The 22803-nt window shown below is 40.1% G+C and overlaps 1 protein-coding gene across 1 annotated transcript in view; it reads right to left on the bottom strand.

Moving 5' to 3' along the window:
- Positions 1–18977, bottom strand: part of CAMK4 (calcium/calmodulin dependent protein kinase IV) — a 216294-nt gene extending 197317 nt beyond the window's left edge. Inside the window, exon 1 of the mRNA XM_029216436.1 lies at positions 18724–18977. Coding sequence (XP_029072269.1) covers positions 18724–18884 — 161 coding nt within the window. The 5' untranslated portion in view covers positions 18885–18977. The remainder of the gene's footprint in view (positions 1–18723) is intronic.
- Between the last annotated feature and the right edge of the window lie 3826 nt (positions 18978–22803).

Raw genomic sequence — 22803 nt, 5'->3', positions numbered from 1 at the left:
TAACTTGACAGCCTATCACTGTAGTCAGCAAAAGTACTGGGGTTAGGAAGAAAAAACAAGAATATTTATTTAATGCAAATCAGATGCTGGCAGCATTAATTGAAATTAAGAATAAATATCCAATATATTTCTGTTATAAATGACTTTTGGAATCAGTAGCATCCCCAGCTATAAGAAAATAGCCTTGGTCTCACGACATGTGCAGGCACCATAACAATACCTCCATGTAAGTTTTCCAGTTCCTAAGTAGTGCTAAATATTGGAGTAATATATTAATTCATCTGCTCAAACATTCAATTTTCCTGGACTCAGGAAGAACAAAGAAAGCCTATTTATTTATATTATAGTTTAACATAGGTAGCCATTTTAAAGTGGATGGGGCACTTACATATTTGACTAGTTTTTTTTTTTTAACATCTTTATTGGAGTATAATGGCTTTACAGTGGTGTGTTAGTTTCTGCTTTATAACAAAGTGAATCAGTTATACATATACCTATGTTCCCATATTGACTAGTTTCTTAATGAGTTGTATAAGAAAGAGAATTTCAGCCCCCAAAGACCAACAGGGACAGACTGCACTCTGACATGCATGCTAAGACTCTTAAACCTAATTTCAATACATTTAGGGACAGAGGTGTTTTTTACAAGGTGAATGAACACTGTCCAAAATGTGAAAGAAATTAAGTGTAAAATATCCAATGTTTAATAGTTTTGCTGCATTTTAATTTTTAAGACTACATCCTCCACAAAAAAAAAAAAGAAAAAAAATGAAGCACAACATACAAAATAGAAAATAGTGCCAATTTAAAAATCATAATCTGTAAGAGCTTCTTGGAGATTAAGGAATGTTGTATTCTGAAGTAACTCAGGAAAGCTCTAGGAGGAAGAGCTTGGAGTGGCTTAATTTAAGCCCTGGTTTCTTAAATGGCACTCGTGAGGGAAGAAAGTGTGTCACAGAGTCAAAGTACAGAAGGCCAAGGTTCTGGCCCACTTCTACTACTAACTAGCTTTGGAGAGCTGGCAAAGACATGTGCCTTCCCTTGGCTTGATTTTCTAAGGTGCTATCCAGCTCTACAGTTCTGAAAATCTAAGTAAGAATCTTAAGAATGGTGTAGATGTACACACATTTTAGTCATATGCACATTTAGTCACGATATTTTCAGTGTTTTTACAGTTTGAGGCTTGACAATGCCACCAACAGTGTCCCTTTTTGAAAACAGGAGAGAACCATTATCTATGCCCCTCTCCCAGATATTTGCCTGAATCCTGCCTCATCCTCTCTGAAGCTTCAAAAGATGAAAAGAAAAGAAAAAAGAAGAGAAAAGACATGGTTGGCCTAGAAGGGAACAGGGACCACCACAGGGCTAGTAAAACTTTCAGTTATATCAACTCAATCAAAATATAACCTATATCCTTAGCAAAGCAGTAAAAAAAATCTTCCCTCTGACAGAGCCTGTGCAGGCACATGGGAATGAAACTATCTTAGAAGCACCCCAATCAAGATGCAGAGGCAGGAGATCCTGCTAGCAGTACACCAGAGCTACAGAAGCAGAGTGTAAGATGGCCTTCCTCTGAGTCAGGCAAGGCTTTCCTGTGCTCACACGAAGAAGAAAAAGGTGTTCATATAGTAGGCAAGGAGTGTATGGTGTGAAGGGTGCTCATTGGGGAAAAGACAGTGGAGGTGCTGCACACTGCACACTGAAATGGGGCAGCATGACTGATCCTACATGAGGAAAAATAGCTGGTTGGGCTGGAATCCAAGATGAGAATGCAGGCTTGGTGAAGGTAAGACAGGAAAGCAACGGGAGCTGTTTTGAAAAGACCTGCTGTTCGTGTAAAAGGGTCCCACATCCTGGATGGGGTGCAAGAGGTTAAAAGATTCTAAGTAGGGGAGTGGCATAATCAGACTTGGTCTTTGAAAGGTCACCTTCCAAGCAGAGAGGGAAGTGGATGAGAGTAGAGACAATATTTAAGATACCAGTGCAGTACTCTTGGAAAGAGTTCCTAATTTATAGAACTAAAAGGACCAGGACCCCTGATTTAAAATATATTTAAGAGAGGTCACACCCAATGACTTTCATTGAATTGTGCAATATACATCATGCCAAGAACTTTATAATGCATCATCTCACTGAATCCTCATAATAAATTTATGAGATTATTATACCTCTTTTGAGACTCAGAATGGATAAGGGACTTTCCCAGGATCATATATCTGTTAAGTGAAAGAATATGTCTTATTAGCAGGGGTGAAGGAAAAATCCAGAATGTCTCCCATGATCCTAGGTAGGGAGCAAAGGTAGATGGTGGTAACATTTACTGAGATGGAATACACAAATAGAGAAGCAGGTTTGGTAATGGCTGTTGGCTGGAGGTGAGTGGAAGATGGAGTCAGTTTGAATAACCTGCATCACAGTTGCCTATATGGTCTTCCAACGGAGAGTTCAGCAGGCCATCTGAAATAAGAGCCATTCCTATTATGAATCATGCACCTACAAGACACAGAAAGAGACCAACTACTGTCTAGAGCCTATCTACCTCCATCAAAACAAAAGAGAGTTTTTGACTTCACACCTTCCCCTTAAACACACATCTCCAATACTCTCCACTGTCTAAGCACAAGATTCCAGGGACAGCTTCTACCAGGTTCAAAGTTTCTCACCGTCTAGTACATTCCTAACTGCATGATGTATGCTGGCAGTATATTTTATTTTATTTATTTATTTATTTTTGCGGTACGCGGGCCTCTCACTGTCGTGGCCTCTCCCATTGCAGAGCACAGGCTCCGGACGCGCAGGCTCAGCGGCCATGGCTCACGGGCCCAACTGCTCCGCAGCATGTGGGATCTTCCCAGACCGAGGCACGAACCCACATCCCCTGCATCGGCAGGCGGACTCTCAACCACTGCGCCACCAGGGAAGCCCTGGCAGTACATTTTTAAAAGAAGTTTGGAAAATGACTTAAGATATCCAATCATCTTATATACATATAAGAATTTATTAGTAATAAAACAATACCTCACAAATCTTCTCTACAAAACTACAAATAATATGTAGATATTCCTCCCTCCAAGAGGTGGAGCTTAATTACCCTCCCTCCCAAGAGTTGGTTATTTTAGCTTTAGCGACTCAGTTCCAAAGACTAGACAGAGTAGGGGAAGGGATAAGTAGTAACTGTACAGCAGAGAAATCTGGCAAACACCACTTTCATCAAGTGATGAAGGTTAAAATCAACAGAGATGTCAGGTGGCTTCGAGTACCCTGACAGGATATGACAAGAAGGGCACTTCACCTCTGTGGTATTCTTTCCAAAAACTCACTACCCCAGTTAATCACGTGGAAAAATGACAGGCAAACCCAAATTAGGGGGCACTCTACAGGACACCTGTCCAATACTCCTCAAGACTGTCAAGGTCATGAAAAACAAGGAAAGACTGAGAAAGTGTCACATATCAGAGGAGGCAAGGAAACATGCCAACTAAATGCAATGTGGTTGCCTGGATTAGAGCCTGGAAGAGAGGGAGGACATTAATGGAAAAGCTGATGAAATCCAAATAAAGTCTGGAGTTAATAGTAAAAATAATTTATTATTATTATTAAAATAAAAAGTCTCATGCAGTATGTGCAGTTTTTTTTGCTTAATAGTCACATAATTTGTCTTTTTAAAATCTTTGCAATAATCCTGTGAGAAAGGCACTAGTATTTTCATTCTACAGATGAGGAAAATGAAGCTCATTACAGTTTTAAAAATTCATTAACAATAGACAGCTAATAGGTACCAGAGTTGGAATGTATTTTTACACCACAGTTGCCACTGGGGTTTCTATTAATATCCATTGGAATCATGGGTTCATTTTATATGGCCTGCAGCCCTGATTTTTATTCTCAGAGTGCCTATAGCCATCTCATATTCAGAATCTTGGAATCAGAAGACATTTCAAAAGACAGTGATATCCAATCACTTAGGATTGTGATATCTAATCACCTCCTTCTTTACAGAGAGCCATTCCAGAATTAATACCCCTTACCTGAATGACAGTCAGTAAGACACCTCCTAAGTCATCTGGTCTCTATTTTTTTCCCCTTTTCTCCTAGCCATTTGTATCTCATTAACACCTTTCTCAAAGTTTATTCATTTGTTTCTTAAGTGCTTCAAAGAAATCCCTTCACCAGAAAAGAGACTAAGACAATTAACAGCAGCTACTAAAGAAACGTATGATGAAACCAAAAGTCAAACTTTATTTTACTAGTTAGGTATCAAGTTAGAGAAATATATTCTTTATGCATGGCTAATACCAATGTCATTTTAATACAGGAAGTCTTTTTTATGTGATATGTTTTTATCAGTGTACACAGACTACAGCCTGCTTTAAAATATTCCTAATCACATCTGTTTTGTTTTTTTTTTAACATCCTTAAATGATTTCCAGGACTCTCTTATTTATTTCTGAATCACAGTCAAGTTGCAGTGATTCTGGGTCTGGTTATTTAACTTTCCAGTGAAGAATGCATTATTCTCAATAAAAAATTAATAAATATATGACAAAGTTAAAGTTGGCACAAATAAGATCTCAAAGCTACAAAATGATTAATATTCTCTAATTTTAGTGCTCTTCTTATAAGAAAAGCAAACTGTAAAAATTATACAGAAAGACCCATCTACAGCAGTTATTTTAAACTTCCCCTACTGTCCTTTTGTCTGAAGATATGGAAAACCTTAAGGTTATACCACACATTATTTTCAGTATGTGAAATACAAAAGAACAGCAGTCAGATATTTATAAATATTAACATCTCCTTTCTTGGACTGCCTCAAGCTCATGCAAAGTCATGCAGTATTTACTCCATGCCTCCATGTTGTCTGTTAGCTTCTCATTAACTGAGGAAACATGAACCTGATTCTTGAGAATTAACAATTTAAGATATAAAACTGACACAAACTATCAGAGAAGGCAATCTATTGCTAAAGAAACAATGAACAAGTTAATAAATTCAAAAAGACCAAGTAAATGTTGGTAAACTGGTGCTCAACAAATCACAAGCATCACAGGTTACTCCAGGTTGGAAACTGCATTTGGAACAAGCAGGTGAAAGTGTGGTCAGAGACCCAGAGGAACACTGGGTTCTTGGTCCTGAGAGAGGTGCATGACTCTATGAGTTGTGCCAGAATGTAGATCCAAGTTCTGATGGAAACATATGATTCTCAAGATGGGCCAAGTTTTATTTTTTAGTAGCTGAGCTTCTAGTTGGCAACAAAAAAATCCTGTGCCAGCTGCTGAGGAAATAATATGCTGGGAGCTGGCAGGCACAGGCACTTGGAAAGCCAACAGGTATGGATATGGATGCACAGTGGATACCAAGGTGGTAATGCCAGAAGGCAGCTCCTAGATAAAGCCAAGGCCGCGCTATACTGCCTGTGAAGTGGGCCTCTTGACTGCATCCCCCAACATCTGGGAGAAGAACAATGGTGGGCATCTGGGAAAGGAAAAGTACATCACTTTCCTCAAGCTCTGCTTGCCACATTAGCCTAGATTAACTCAGGTTAGTTTCTGAGACACTGCAGGCAGATTCTGAGGTTGTGACCAAAGTTAGATAGATATTCAAAGTGGGGGAAGGGGTACATGGGCATCTTGGTCGGCTCAACTGCCATAGCAAAATACATTGGGGGACTTAAACAACAGACATTTATTTCTCACAGTTCTGGAGGCTGGAAGTTCAAGATCAGGGCGTCAACATGGTCGGGTTCTGGTGAGAGCTCTCTTCCTGGCTTGCAGACAGCTGACCTCTTGCTGTGTCCTCATATGGCAGAGGGAGAGAGAGTATGCTCTCCCGTCTCTCTTCTTACAAGGGAACAGATCCCATCATTAAGGCCCTACACTCATGACTTCATCTAACCCTAACCACCTCTCAAAGGCTCCTTCTCCAAATACCATCACATTGCCGGGGGCAGGGGGGTTAGGGCTTCAACATAAGAATCCACGGTGGGGACACAAACATTCAGACCATAACAAGGGGAGATACAAAGAAAATGAAATGGACCTGGGCTCTCGTGGGACAACAGTAACAGGGAGAAGTCAGGTAGGGACAGAGAGGTGCTTGTGGGTTGAGGTGTAGCTAACTCAGAAAACAAAAAATAGCCCTAGGTGAGGAGTGACCTTCCTTCCATCCCTCAGCTCCATCTCTGCCCCCCTCTCTCTTATACACAATCTTTCTTTCACCATACTTCCCTGGCTTCTGTCATCAAAAATAGAGATGGGGACATACACATTTTCCAGAATAATTACTGGGCTGGCCAAAAAGATAGCTCAGGTTTTTTCCATACCATCTTACGGAAGTAAAAATGAGCAAATATAATAATGAGTACATGTCTCTAAAAAAGAGATTAGGCATTTAAAAAGTACAAAATAAAAAAAAATTATTCAAGGAGCCTCCAACACATTTACAAAGCCTTTGGAGCTTAGAACCCTACTTACTCCAAAAGCTGCTCTGTCTCCTGAACAGGCAGTAAAGAACTAAGGTAATCATCCAGAGAATTCAACTGGAAGAAAACATAGATGCACAGATGGTTGTGGCTAGAGAGTACCTTCAACAAAGATGATCTAATCACAGAAGGTCACACTATTCCCAGTTCATTCAGACATGGGGGGCTCTTTAAGACAGAGCAGCCTGATAAAAGACCAGAGACCCTAGCATTACAAAGGACTTTCAATTGCAGATGCCCTGCTGGTACAACTGACTCATTTACTCAACAAATATTTAATGAGTGCTCACTACACACCAGGCATTGCAATAGGTCTGGGGACACAGTAATGAACAAAGAGACAGAGGTCCTGCCCACAGAGGCTTACATTCTAAAGAGAAGGACAAAGACATTGAATAAGTAATTTCACAGTGTGCTGGTTTAGCAGAGGATATGCGTAGGAAAAACATCCTGAAGGAAGAGAGATTTAAGAGTGTGCTCATTTTCCTGCAGTTGTTCATCTAATTCTTCTAATATTTATTCATTCACTCGCTATTCCACAAACACTTATTAAGCACTTATGGGGGGCAGCTAGTAAGCTGGAGAATGGGCTTAGTAGTGGGGACAAAGGATGGATAAGATTCAGGGTTCCTCTGTCTGAGGAACAGATGCTCTGGTGGTGAAGGCCACAAAGAATTTACCTGTAAGACAATAAATGTGTGACATGGTATGAGAGCCGGGAGGCAGGAGAAACCTTCGGCTTAGGGGGCAGGGTGACTCTCCTGGAGGAATTAGAAGGAGAAGGGCGTTTCAGGCCAGGAGAGTTTCACGCACAACACCATGGAGATATGAGGACCATGAGGGGTCCCTTGAGGATGGCAGGTAAGAGAGGAGCACTGTAGTCTGACAACCCGGTCTTGAATCCCAGCTCTGCTCCCTCCCCAGCTGCGTGAGCTTGGACAAGCTGCTTAACCTTTCTGAGCTTCAGGCTCCTCATCTGAAAAATGATGCTCGTATTGATCACCTTGTTGTATTATTGAAATAATTAGCAATGCACATAAAAAAAAAAAAGGAAAATCTCAACACCAAGTTCCTGGTAAATACTCCATGGTGGTAATTAGAAGTGGTGGGGAACAAGGCTGGCAGGCAAGTTGGAGTCAGAATGCTAAAAGACCCAAGTAAGTTGGACTAAGGTTTTTTACCCTGTAGCTACCTAATTTGGAATAATCATCCCCTACCTCCCACCTTGTATCCTGTCTGGGGCACGATATTAAGCTTAAGTGCCAACCATGGAGCTAAGTGTTTTTATATATGCGATCTAATTTCATCGTCAGAGCAACGTTGTGGTGGATATACTACCACAAATCTTCACTTTAGAAATGAGGCTTAGTGAGGTCTAGTGTTATGCCCAAAGGGACCCAGCCAATCAAGCAGCAATTTAATCCTTGTTTTCCTGCCTGCACCCTGCACCTTCTAGCTCAGCTTCTGGCTTAGCACCTGCCTGGCTCAGCAGCCCTCCTTCATCTCCACTCTCAACTGTCCAGAATGCCCTACTTGCTCCCCCAGCCTCAAAGCTTTCCTGAGTAGCTGCCTTGCCCAACTGTCCCCTTGGGCTGCGGCTCCCTGAGCATCACTCACCTCCACCACCTGCCAGCTCAAGCCGGGACTGGAGCTCTGCTGCCCCCTCCTGGCCTGGGCCAGAACCTCATCTGCTCCCTGGGGCCCTCAGCTCAGTCCTGACATTCCATTTCCTCAGTACCTCAAGATTTGAAAGAACTGTACCATTTGCTGTGAATTATCCTGACAATTTCCTCAGGTTTCCACTCTGCTGATGTGGCATACATACACATGACAAGCTCTGTTTGTTATTATGTGTTTAATTCGCTTCTAGATACAGGTTACAATCAGAACTCAAGTTTACTTCACTGAACATTTTTATTACCTTATGTGTTCACACTGAGGGAAAAAGGAGAGGAAGGACTCACTCGAGTCCCATAGGAACCACTAAAAATGTTTCCACTCACACAAGAAATCTTCAGAGGCTTATTATGACTGAACACTCTAGGCCAGGCTGATTTACTGAATTATATAATTTGAATTTGGTTACATTTAATAACATAGTCTTATTTTCTCAGTGCTTGTCCTAACAGGGAGCTTTGAAAAAATAGGTAAGATTCACTTGAATGAATAGGTAGCAGTGCATTTATATCCTGTTAAAGATAACACTTGGACTGACTAGTTGTCACAACTAAAGAACAATTTTGTATGTCTGTGAAAGTCCCACATGGACGGCTGTCACTAAGTTAAAGAGTCACTAACTAACCCTTCAAGATAGTACAAGAAGTAAGGCAGACCAAGCTGAAAAGTACAAGAGGGACTTCCCTGGTGGCGCAGTGGTTAAGAATCCACCTGCCAATGCAGGGGACACAGGTTCGATCCCTGGTCCGGGAAGATCCCACATGCCACAGAGCAACAAAGCCACAACTACTGAAGCCCGTGACGAGAGCCCGTGTTCCACAACAAGAGAAGCTACCGCAATGAGAAGCCCACACACCACAACGAAGAGTAGCCCCCGCTCGCCACAACTAGAGAAAGCCCACATGCAGCAACAAAGACCCAATGCAGCCAAAAATTAAAAATAAAATAAATTAATTTAAAAAATTAAAAGTACAAGATTCTGTGCAATGCAAGCAAAAGTCCCTACTAAACAGTCCATGAAGACTGAAAGTGGGAAGAAATCATTCAAATACTGCATTATAAGTAACAATAAATGTGTAAACATAACTACAGATTTGTTATCCCCTACTCTTCTTTGTTCTGGTTTGTAATATTAGTCAAATTCTGTCTATAATCATGACAAATCAAAGAAAGTACACTTTTAACGAAGAATGCTACCACAAACTAGTAAAGAAAACAGTTAAGAGCATGCCATATGTATTACCTTTTTAGCAGACCATTCTGAACAGAGTGTTATCTCTAGTCTAGTTTTTTTAAAAAATATTTTTGCACCAAAATTTTGGTGAATTTTTCAACCATATCACCCTGAAGCATGACTTAAGAAGTAATTAACTGATGATGATGCATTTGTTAACCAAGTTAAACTCAGCATCCTGGCACTAATGCTCACAACTCTCCAACCCCTGCCCACCAAACACTTCAGGCAAATGCAGTCAGCTGCTTAAGGCAGCAGGTGACAAAATTTACCATGAAGTAAGTTAGGTATTTTGAAATTGAGGTTCTTGCCTATGAATTTTGGGTTCAACAACAAAAAACAAAATTCATTTAACCCTCTGCTTGATGGGCAAACTGTATTCCTTTTCTCTTTTTCTTTACTCTGCCATATGACTTTTTTGGTTACAATGGCAGTTACGTTCTTATCAAAATCTTTCATCAGGCAGTCTTAAAATGCGTTAACAAGTGCACATATGTGCCCACTTCCCCTTTCTGCACAAAGTCACACCTTGCAATATGATTTTTGTCTGCATTTTGATCTATGTATTTGCTTTAAAATCATTTTCATATAGCAAAATGTTAGTATTTAAATATAAGTAAAAAACTTATTCAGTAACCACTCAGAACTACCATTCTTTGATCCAGTAATCATCAAATAAAATGTCTTGAGCTCATGCTCCCAAATTGTGTATACTTATGTACCTATAAATGCAATACATATGCTATTGAACCAATATGTAATGTTCTTTTCAAAACATTTTAAAAAAGCAAAAATTAGAAAAAAAAATATGTTCTTCTAGCATCCCATTATACTATGCACCCCCTGGATATGAACATCTCACTTTGGAGACCTCTGCTCTAGTTAAGATATGAGTGAATGCTTTAGTTAGCTCTAAACTCTATTCAAACTAAAAAAGAATAACTTTTCATTAAAAAAATGCTTATTTAAACAGTCTCAACTTAAAGGACCTTAATTAGTCCACCTGTCATATGTGTATGGCATATAGAAGGATTATTCAACATGCAGATAATATATTAGTAAACAGAAAAATGAATTAAACTTTACTAATTAGAAGCAAATCTTTATTGATTTAGCATATTACTTTATAATGACTGTCACTTCAAATATAATAGAAGAATGAGCAACTTGAAATCTAATTATTATACACAAAACAAATGACCCTCCAATAGTCTTTGAATGTGAATGCTGATCATGGTTATGGAAATTTAACTTAAACACACTTCAAATAAAGCTACTTCATTTTCAGAAACATGAATGATGATTGGAGCTAGCCAACGTGATACGTAGGTTAAGAACTGCAACTGATATAGTTTCAACAGATGTAGAAAAAGGATGAGAATGAACTTAAAGCCTGTGCCCACTGGAAAAACTAATATCAGGTTGACATGTTCAAAGTAAAAGGGAGATTAAAGGTAATTCCTTGAATAAATGAAGTTTTGAGATCATTTTAACCTGAAATTCTCGTATAACTGAGGAGGAGTAGAAGTTTACCTTGACTGATCTAGGTCAGGAGTCAGCAAACCTCCAGCCAAGGGCCTAATACAGCAGTCACTTATTTTTGAACAGTCCACAACTTAAGAAGAGTTTTTACATTTTAAAATGTTTTTTAAAAATCAAAAGAATGTGATGTGAAAATTATATGAAATTGAAATTTTACTGTCATAAAGTTTTATTGGAACACAGCCATGTGCATTGGTTTCTGCGTTGTCTATGGCTGTTTTCACTCAATCATTAGAGTTGAGAGTTGCCACAGAGATCTGCAGCCCACACCTAAAATAGTTACTGTCTATCCCTTTACAGGCTCTTTACCCAGTGTAGGTAACTGATCTTAATCCCTTCAATCCCACACTTCCCCTTTTTATTCTAGTCTAGAGTGCTGCAGGGTTTCTTTTTTCTTTCTTTTTTTTCAACCAACATGGTAAGTTCTCTCTTACCCACCCCCCTCACTTATCTACATTGTGAGTTAGTGGCAAGTTCTGAGTCCCACATCTTTAGCCCAAGACAAAGCTGCTTCTATAGGCACCTTTTGTTCTCATAATGGTTTCTTTCTCTTTATCTATAATTTTGGTTTTCGGTTGATACAAACTCAGTCATTTTTTTTTTTACAGGCTTTCTTTGGTCTGATAATCAACCTACCCTCCCAACCTTATCTGTCATTACAATGTTCATGCTTTGTAAAGTCTGAAAAATAAAATGTACACCCCACGTTCTTCTGCCAGATTTTTTTTTGCCTTTTGCTTTAGAATGTATTTTCCATCTGGAATGCTCTTCACCAAAGCTCTACCTTGTTAAAATCCTGCCAAAATTCAAGATCCACCCCTCCCAATGAAGACCTCAATCTTCCCAGTCAGAATTATCACTCTGTTGTAAAGACTGCTGTAATTCTCATTATCTCCATCCGGTATTAGTTTTATTTATTTATCTATCTCATATTAGATTAATTGTTGGTGCCTTACAAGGAAACTATACATGTGGAGGCCAAGTAGTGTTTTATTTATCATATTCATTCATACTCTATCCCCCTCACCCTGCCCCCTGCACCATAAATTGCCTAGCTCATAGTTATTCAAAGGATCAGACTTGTAACAGAGAGGACATTAAGTGGCATGAAGACATGGAATCAAATAACAAGGAATCAAAAAATGACAACATCATTCTCTTTTCAATTATTTTCAATCGTCTGATTACATCAAGAAGAAAACCTCAATTTGTGCCACTATGGTTTTAACTTTGCTAATCTTTGATAATCTCCCTTTTTAACAAAGAGAAAACAATTCTCAGGCTTGGAGCCTTCTGGAGGCAAGAATTTCTAGCTATGATTTCGGAAAAATGCTTTGTTCTTATTGCCTCTATTTATGGGATGAATACTGGTTTTCAATTTAATGAAAATAAGTATTCTCAGTAAATAAATTTAGGTTAACAAAAATGAGGTGATTTAAACAAAAATATTAAGCAAATTATAGCACAGATGGTATGCATATACAACAGAAATCAACAGTAATACACAAAAATGTCAGAAACATTTGGTTGTAGCAGATAATCAATAAAGCCAAATGACTTTATTCCATCAAACTCCTTGTTAACCAGCTACATAACTAAAAGAAAATCATGTAAAAGACTAGCTTCAGGCTTCTGAGACAGTGGTTCTCAACACTTGATAATGTCTAGAGACATTTTTGGTAGTCACAATTGGTGGGGGTGGGGTGGCTGGGGGAGGATTGCTTCTGGCATCTAGTGGGCAGAGGCCAGGGACACTGCTACACATCTTACAATGCACAGGACAGCCCCACATCAAAGAATTATCTGGCCCCAAATGTCTACAGTGCCAAAGTTGAGAAACTGCTCTGAGAGAAAGAGCAAGCTTTACAGGTACTACCTTTTGCCCATCATTATAAATCATCCTCTATGCAGCACTCTGTCCTGATTTGATCTGCCACTGATAAGATTGCTGAGGAAAATCTCCCACCCAAACCTTTCATTATTTTACATCACCCACACAGCCACTGCCCTCCATTAGCAATTAGAATTTTAAAATAGACTGCACTGAAGAGTACATGTTCTTTGTATGCTAATACTATACCATCAATATTTAGATCTAACTTCCTAATTAAACCATTGGAGTTATGAAATTTTCAGATTTTCCTGCACTATCAAATAGATTTTTAAACGTAATTAAGGTAAAGATTAATACAATTTGAGTAAAACTTTGATTCTAGCTGCTATTGACTTCATGTAAAGTTATTCTTTGGCTTGAATTATATGGTTCATTGACTCAAATAATATATTTTGCAGAATAAACCTGACCTTGAAATTTTTAAAATTCAGTATTTTTTATTAGATGTTAGCTTTCATGAAAGGGAGTCTAAAGAGAACTACTTTTTAAGCTAGCAAAAAGAAATCATTAACATAAAACAACATAACAATTAGTAGTTGAAACAGTTCGCTTGGCTACCACTCAGTACTTTATTCTCAAAAGTATTATTGCAAACACATAATCCACACAGATGTGTCTGAGGGTAAAGCATTTACAAGAAAGGTCTTTGAAGCTATTTTGTGGTTAGTGTTTTCGTTCTCTTTCTTTCTTTTTTTTCAAGTAAAGTTCACCAGAACAACTTAGAAGCTGATAGCACCTGTGTCTTTTTATTTTTCCAAATTAGGAGTTATTTTTACCCTTGCAACAGTATTTAAACATGGAAAAATAGTGCATTCTTAAAATAATGAGCCTATCATAATCTTCACTTGACTTTAAGGCTCTTTACAATGAGAGTATTTTCAAATTTAGCATTTACTATGTATTAACTTTAGTGGTTGGCATAGCTTGGAGGCATTTCATGCTTTTAAATTCAAGTTGATTTAACTCCTAATTCTGACATGCCTGTGGTAAAATGATAGCAAAGGTGAAACTGAATCCCTTTCATTTCAGAGCCACAAAGCACTCTGCCAACAGAAAAGCAGCATTATTTTCAACACCAACAAGCTACAGAGGTGGCAGTTATCAATACTGCCAAGAAAGGAAACCAGTGCTGAGTGAGATTAAGATCATGGTCACACACGTCAAACAGGTCACCAGATTTCCCTTTCCTTGGGGTCCTTAGAACTGAGATCATCACATCAGGACCCACAGTGCCTGGCCCACTTTGTTATCATTCATTCATTCTCTTCAAAATCATTTGTTGAGCACCTGCTGAGTACTGAGTACTGTGCCAGGCAATGAGCACACAAGAGTGAACCAGCCAAATCTACAGACCCTGCCTTCCAGAACTTGTAGTCAGTGATGGTGCGAAGAGCCTGTGCAGCCCCAGTTTCTGTTCTCCCAAATGCAATCCCACCTTGCTACTGTGTCAACTGCCTGAGAAGAGAATCAGGTGCACAGAGAACACGAGAGGGACTGAACAAGTATACTTTAAATTCCTAGTGAGATAAAAAAAAAACAACAACATCATCCCCAAAAGAGCTTAAGATACCAAGTACAGTGCGTGTGGCAGGAGATCCATAGCCAGCTGTGGGGATACGCTGGATAGGCTGTGGGGCCCTAAAGGACAGTGTGAGGGAAAGACCAAGAGCCCAAGAAGCACTGGCTAAGAATGGCTCAGGAACGGACTTGAACAAACGGAAGGAAGGGAAAAGGGAAAAGAGAGGATCCGATTCCTCCCCAGCCAGGAGCACAGGTTGGAGCCCTCCTTTCAGAAAATGCACACTTTGCTGTTTCTTTACAGGAAGCATTTGCTGACCATTACCTGGGAACAAAGTTACATGTTACCGAGTGGACTACAGCCCTGCTCAGGCCTCTGGATTCCTCCACTCCACAGTGAAGGTGCTCCTGGTCCAGCCTCCTGAACTGCTCAGCCAGTCCAGAATACACTCCACTCAGCAGGCCTCGTGGAGAAACCAGAGTTTTTCCAATAGTGTTTGAAAAGGGAAACCCAATAATGTTGGAAGGAAAGACAGGGGGATTTTTCTTTACAGAGCTATGCAATCAGTCACTACTCAATGTTACCAATTGTTCTGCATGGCATCTTTCGAAAGGAAGATACTCATACTCATACTTTCATCTGGCATACACAGATTTACGGCCTAAAACAGTACTTTTCAAACTGAATCACAACCTACTAGTGGGATGTGAAATCACGTAGGTTCAACCAATATTTTTAAGGAACTAGAATAAAATTAAACAGCACAGAATAGGAAATATTAGAGTACACTGCTGTTAATAAAAATAAACATTGTTTTATGAAGCTTTTATTTCCATTTTATATACACATATGACTCACTATCTAAATTTGTTTCCTGAGCAAGAACACACATAACAAGGGATCCTATATAATTATGCTTAAATTAGGTTGCTATATAAGTTTTTTTTTTAAATTGTGAATCAAGTTGGGTGGTGGGCAGGTACTGATAGTCATTAGCCTAAAGAAACTATAGTGAAATGTAATGGAAATTAAAAAAGAAAAGATTCCAAAAACTCAATTTCTATGCTGAAAAAGAGAGCAAACCTAAGTATTTCTCAAAATACTTTAATTCTGTGATTTTCACACTTTCATTCTCTTGTCCTAATTATCTTTCATTTGCTTCCCTGAACTTGTGTGTGTGGAGGAATACATCTGATTTTGTTACAAACATTCTTTCAATCTCATACAACAGACAGAAACAAAAGGTGAGAAATAACTGAAGAGAGAACATGGGTTTGGATGCACAGGGCCAAATCATCACCACAGAGCAGCCCAGGCCAAATCCTGTCCCTCTGTTTGCCAAACCACCCGGCAGAATCTGGACCAGAGAGAGGGTCCCTTCTCCCTTGGAAAAACCTTTAAAATACCAATTTCTCAAATCACTGGGCAAAGGACCAACCACTCTTTAAGATATGGAGTCCTGAACAGGATCACGGTCAATTTATTTTTTTGAGTAGAACTGAATTTGTTGTAAACTTGATTTTTGTAAACTTTTAAACAAATTTTATAAACATAGCAGTATTTTCAAATGTGGTTTTTGGGAAAATAAATTAGTTTGCCTGAAACTCTTAGATAATTCCTTTCAACACCCTTCGGCCCCTGCTTCAGTCCCTGCTTCAGCTCCTGCCTCACCCTCATCCTGAAAAAAGAAAGCTATCACATCTACCCTGGTCTGAATGGATTGGTGGATTGGTGCTGTCAGTACCATCCAGGGGATTCAAGTGGTTACAGCCTTGGGAATTTTGTTCCCTGAAATCCCCAAATACATCCTCAAGCTATGTTGCCCTAATGGTCATTTGTCCAATTTTCTTGAATTCAGGAGTCACTAGTTTACAACACGTAATTGTAATAGATTACTGTACAACTTAATCTATACTTGATCTGGAGGGAACTGTCTGCTTACAACATGTAATTGTAATAGATTACTCTATAACTTAATCTATACTTGATCTGGAGAGAACTGTCTACATCCTGGAACTAACCAAAATGGCACCACACAACACTAGGGGCATTGTTCTCTTACTCTTAATAACAACTGTGTTACTAATGAATTAAATATTTTGGCTTTAGAGTCACCACTGGCAGGCAGACTTGGCCCAAGACTGGGAGTAAAGAGAGTAAAGACTTGAAACCAATCGACTGAGCCTCAACTTTATCACTTGTGAGGAAGAAAACTTGTCACTCAGTCAATATCTACAATTATAATTCTGTTGCATTCTCTGGCTTTATAGATTCTTACTAATTGTATTTGTAACAGAGCTGCTTTATGTTTTAGGTTTATTTTGTTGAAAAAAAAACAACTTTGACCATGAAGTGATAATATTTCTCAAAGTCTCAACCAAATGGAGTAAGTATGCACCTCACCAATTCTGCCATCTACAAAGAACTTACCTAATATACATGAATACTGAAAAAGAGGACAGAAGTAACAATTTTAAATCTCTTCTCAAAATATTTTAATTCTGTGATTTTCATGGTAATCAAATGATTAGCTAGCAGAGTGACAGTCTTAGCAATATATAATTGATTTATATTCACGCTCCAAAATTTAGTACAAAATATAACAAGCTGTTTTAAAAAGTATAATAAACTCCAAATTCCTTAGGTTTTCCCTATGAAGTCTACCATCTAGTATATACACACAATTTGTAGTTTATTTATTTTTCTACACATTTTCCCATTCCTTACATTAAAGGAAATTTCTTGAGCTTCCTGAGGGCAAAGCTTAATCACAAAGATAATGTGTGCTGATGGTAAGTCATAGCCAATTAGGAGCATCTAAGGTAAACATTACTCAGAAAGCAGTTAGATTTGGTGTTGAGACAGTCCCTGGAGTACCATCAGGCACTTCCTCTACTAGGTGGCAGTTTCTAAAACTCATCAATTTTAAGTAGATTATCACTTTAATCAGAAGTTTACACTGTTCCACTGCAGCTCATCATACAATTATGTAGGCTTCAAACCTTACAAAAGGAGATATTTCATTTTCAACCTACTAGGGAATGCATACTACAGCAGATCTTCAGATGAACATTGAAAAACTTGATCAGAACAGGATGTTTATGTATGCATTATTCAATGCTCAAATATTCTGAAACATTTTAAAACAGTGGCAACTCCTAAATTTTCATTCAGAAGTTTTGCTTTTCTTCCACACCTTCTGCACTCAGTGAGCCATTAATAGTAGTGGCAATTCGGAGGGGAAAAGTGGCCCTTACAGTCCCACTAGGTACCAACATCCAGAATCCCACACTGTAGTCTCCAATGCCATGAAAAATAAAATGGCTGTTAGCTAAACTGTTTCCAGCAAAAAAAGAATGGAAAATAAAATTGCAAAGAAATAGTTAAGTACAGAAGCTTCAACCTGTTAAAAGCTGAAATTACATCTTTAGATTCCCTATAATAAAGGGCCTGGTTCTAAAATGAGTGTTGAAAAGAAGTCCCTTACCTATGGATAGCAGAAAGGAAAAAAGGAAAAAGGAAGGAAGGGAAAAATATTTTTCAATGGATAAAAATATGAGAACATATGGCATCATTCACATGGCAAAACCACTACCTGTTTGGATCTTCACAGAAGGGATGAGGAATATTTCTACAACCCCAGGAGGTGGTTTTCTGCATACATAATTTAAACAAATCACTCCAGCACATGAAAGAAGAGCCGCAGAACTCTTCTCACTAATTACCACCCCAAGGGCTGCTTTTTCTTTAAAGCCACACTAGTTCATTATTCTGCCTTCAACTCTCTTACATGATTCATTTCCCCTTCACTCCTGAGCAGACTCTGCAGGGAAGCTAGTGTTTAAGTTTAATTTCTAGTGCCACTTGCTTTGAAGAGCTTGATGAGGGAAAAGAGAAAGAATCTAATTTAATAATTCTGTCATGATTTGGAGAGGCTCCCTCCACCCCCCAATCCAAAAAATAACTAGACAAACAGGACCCTCTGGCAAGATATAATCGTGAGCAAAGACACCAGTTGGGAAAGCAGGGCCCACGTGCGGTGGGAGCTGTCACGCAAGGGAAGTGGCAGGCGGTGAGGAGGAGGGAGAGTGGGAGAGAGTCGGGCTGCTGCTAGCAGCTGCACCGGCCTGGGCGCTCCCGGGGAGACCCGACTCGCACTTGCATGGTGCTGAGCTCTCTCCCAGAGCGGGTAGAAACCGGAGGGCAGTGAGGCCGGCTCCCGCATCCTCGGGAGCTGTCGCTGCGAGAGGGAGACCGCCCACTGCGCGCCGCGGGCTTCCCCAGAAGCCCGAGCCCGCGCACAGGGCGCCCGGCTCCACCAGGTCCAGGGCGCCCCCCCAACGCCCCAGCTCGCCACCCCGCCCCCTCCGCCTTACCGTCCCAGCTCCGACTCCACCTCGAAGAAATCGCTCAAAGCATCCCTGTTGGAGCCGTCGATCCAGTAATCCGGGATGAGGCTCCCGGCCCCCGGGGCCACACTGGCGGTGACCGAAGAGCAGGACGAGGCGGAGCACGAGGGCACCGTGACTTTGAGCATCTTCGCGGCGGGACTCCGGAAGCCGCCGCCGCGGTCGCCACCGTTGCCGGAGCGAGAAGCCCCGCCGCCAGTCACCGCCTGCGAACGCAGGAGCGAGAGGTGGCGTCCTTCAAACACACGCACACACCCACGGCCGCCTCCCCCGGCGCCGTCAGCCGAGCTCGGGCTGCGGTTCCCTTTCTGCACGCTCTGGCGGGAGGGTGGGCGGAGAAGGGGCCGAGGAACTGGGAGACGGTGTGGAGGGAGAACCCCAGTCGCCGCTGGCGAGAGAGAGGAGGCGGAGGCACTGCAAAGGAGAGTGATTCCCTCCCCCTTCGGTCCTTCCCTCCCTACCTCCCTCCACCGTGCCTTTCCAACCCCCCTCCCTTTTTTTTCCTTTCTCCCTCTCTGGCAGTGGCTGCGGTGGAGCCAGCTAGGGCGCCTCCGGATGCTGGAGACTGGGGAAGGCACAAGGGCCAAAGCATCATCCCACGCTACCTCCCGCTGGAATCGGGTGCCTGGAAGAGACCGAGCGCACAGGGACAATCGCTCCGAGTGTTGAGCGCCCAGCGCGCTCTGGGAGCACATGGGTCCGGGTGGCCAGCAGGATGGTGAGAAAGGGACCTGGCTGTTGCTGGCGCAACTCATCTCTCCTTGAGCGCGTCTAGTTGGCGAGCCCCTCCCACCCAGCACCAGCTAACCTGCCATCCCTTGTTCCTCCCTCTGTCAAAGGTTATATTGACGGCTGGGAAGGGTGTCCTCTGGTCGCCGATCCTCCAGGGCTCCAATGCCCAGAGCCAGTGAAAGCTGGAGGAAAGGGAAGTGTCTGGGTCCACGGTGACCTGACTCACCTTTGAATGAAGTCTTCAGTTGTAATAGGTGCTGCCGTGCTGCTGCTGGCACTGCATCCTGTGGCACTTTTGGAGCTCCTGGAAGGGCGGGTATTTGCTATGTCTAGTTGACTCCCAGCTTCTGAAGGCTAGCAACAGAAGTGACCCAGAGAATTACAGGTTTGGAAGGGCCCTATGGAATCCAACTAGTCCAGCCCTCTGCCTTAAAGCAGGACTTGTCATCATTCATGACAGAGAAGACTGCTACATTTAAAGCTCTTTCCTCTTCCCAAGAGATGTGTCCCATCACAAGCATTCTAATGTCTGCCCATAAACCTTTAGGCTATCCTTCTAAGTATTGGTTAAATCTATATCATTTATATTTCTACCCTTGAACTTTTTTTAGATTTCAGCAGAAATGAACAACAATTAGTCATTATATTCTGTAATAAATCTTTGTATATATAAAGACATTACATCATATCTCATTTCTGGCTAAATAACTTTAAGCCCTTTATTTAATCTTACTTCACAGGTATTACTTTTAGTCTTTTTTCTTTTCTGACTTTCCTGCAACATGCATTAAACTCTTCTCAGTGTGTCCCCATTCCTGATTACACCAGTAAACACGGTCCAATAGTTTCCACTATTACTGATTAATTTCTTACACTTAAGAGCTTTTGTGCTATATTGGTGAACTACCAAAAACAAAGCAAAACCAAAAAAAGCAAAAACAAACCCCCCAAATCTAACCAATTAATGATAGGAATTGACCCTTAGTTGATAGAAAATGAAAAATAAACTATACAGAAACTATTCTTCACAGGTAATTTTATGAAGATTAGCATATGATCAGTTTACAAATGGCCTAAAAAATAGCAAGTACATGTAGATTCACACAAATTCAATTAATACTGAATTATATGGTGAAAGACAAAATGCTCACATGACTTGTTACTTTTCAGAGCATGAATTCACTAATCTTCACGTTAGAAAACCAAGTATACAAGCAAAGCAAGCTGATGAAGCTCTTGAAAGTAAATTCTAGTTCTTACTAAATCAGTTTCCCTTGGCACTGACTGGTGGTGGGATGGGCATGAAGTAGTGGCTAGGTCACTTTTATTTACACCTTTTTGAGGTAAGTCCTGAAGTGGCAGCACTGCATGTAGATACTTGCCTGTTGTGAGCAATTCTTTTATTCACAATTCTTTTCAACTCATGAGTTGAAAGCAAGCATATTACACTGAAAGAGACGGTAAACCTTTTTTTCTCCTGCTATTTTAGGGAACAATAGCTAGAGAAACACCATTTCATGATACAGAGGTGATAGTAGAATTGATATTTACATTCAACATTGGTTTAGTTATTTGACACCTATGCTTTTCACAACTGGCTTTTCTAAAAGTGTTATTAGCTGCAGATTAAAAAGAGGGTATTTGGTTTCATGAATGTAGTTTATTTAAAAACTGAAGATGAAAAAATTTATTTTAAAACAGATGGAACAGGAATAGAATCTATGCAATTTATTGTCACTCATTATGCAATATCACCTAAAATGACAGAAAAGAAACAAATGCATATATCCACAAAAAGAAAGGAAGAAATAATATCAACTAAAACTTAAAATCTTGGAACAAATGAACAATGGTCACTCACTCAGAAGACTGGGTAGACCTGAAACCCAGATTTGCAATGGGAGAAGCCAATATGAAGAAATACAATTCTTACCACAGAATTCCAGAAATGCTCAGGAATTAGAGTACCAGATCTTTCTAAAAGTGGAGTGAGAATAAGACATTGGTTCAGTGCTTTTTTATAAGAAGCTCTTAGGCCTCTACATTTCTTCTTCTATCATTCACAGCCAAAAAACACACTTCCTAAGTTCTTCGAAAAGAGAGCACATTTAATCTTTGGAAATTTTGAACAAAAAATAAAGTATGTCTTAGATCACAAGGTATAGCTACAAATGTATTAAACACAAAGGGATTCATGAAACTCTACATAATAAACAGTGAGACTTCCAGGTCCAACAGGATCCCAGGATGCTGAAAAATAGGCTTGTATCTATCACAATCTCAGCCATGCAGAAATTGGAGGATTCCTCAATGAGAAAACTACACAACCCAAGGTGAGGGGGATCTGTGGATACTGACAATTAGGATACCACCCCTGCCAACAAAGGAACTTGGTTTTTGTTAACACCATACAGTGAAGCCCATCATTGAACAGGATAAGGAACCCAAAGCTACTAATGAGCTATTTTATGTCTCACTCAAATATAAATGGACAAGTTTCCATTCTGGTATGGCAAAGTAGCTGGTATGACTAACCTTCCTGAATATGACAATTATAAACTCTGAACTAAGTATAAAAACAGTTATTTAAATGTGCAGAAAGAACCACCAAAATCAGAAAACTGGAAATGATGCAACCCATGAAAGAAAGGAACTCTTCTGAATAAGATGCACATTTATTCAGCTTTTCCTCTGAGGGCTCTGCAGGCAGCACAACTCTTAGTTGCTTGAGGTGTCAGAAAACAGAATTCAAGCCTGGCAGAGAGGCTGAAAATTGAGGAGGAAATTCCAGAAAGAAGGGACCACAGTGGAAGAATCCAAAAATCTACATGTAAGATGTGCTCAAATAATAGGCTAACCTCTGAGCTACATATATGTGTGGGAAGTTCTGAGGAACCCAGCAAAAAGGACAAAGCAATAACTGGAAGGTTGAAAATGGTAAGAAGAAATTTTAGCTGTTCTTCACCACAGGGGAGACATGGTTTGAAATATGAGTCCCATCAAATTTAACTGTGGGTTAGAAGAAAAAAAATCTATTCAGGAAAAAGATAATGGAATCCAGAATCTCTCCAAGGAGTCACTGACAATCCAGTCTACACACACGCATGCACAAACACACACACACAAAGACTAGATACATGAAGTGGTAGGAAAATGTGAACCATAGTCAAAAGAAAAATCAGTCAACAGAAACCAACCCCAAGATGACTCATAGGTTGATATTCATGGACAAATTATTTTAAACTGCTATTATAAATATGTTCAAATAATTAAAGGAAAAGATAGTCATAATTAGTGTACAGATGGGTATTCCTA

The sequence above is a fragment of the Monodon monoceros genome, unplaced genomic scaffold (genome assembly GCF_005190385.1).
Source record: "Monodon monoceros isolate NGI ecotype Baffin Bay Population unplaced genomic scaffold, NGI_Narwhal_1 Super_Scaffold_12, whole genome shotgun sequence".
NCBI lineage: Eukaryota > Metazoa > Chordata > Mammalia > Artiodactyla > Monodontidae > Monodon > Monodon monoceros.
The sequence above is the reverse complement of the archived record's forward strand: the minus strand, read 5'-3'. Positions and strand labels throughout refer to the sequence as shown.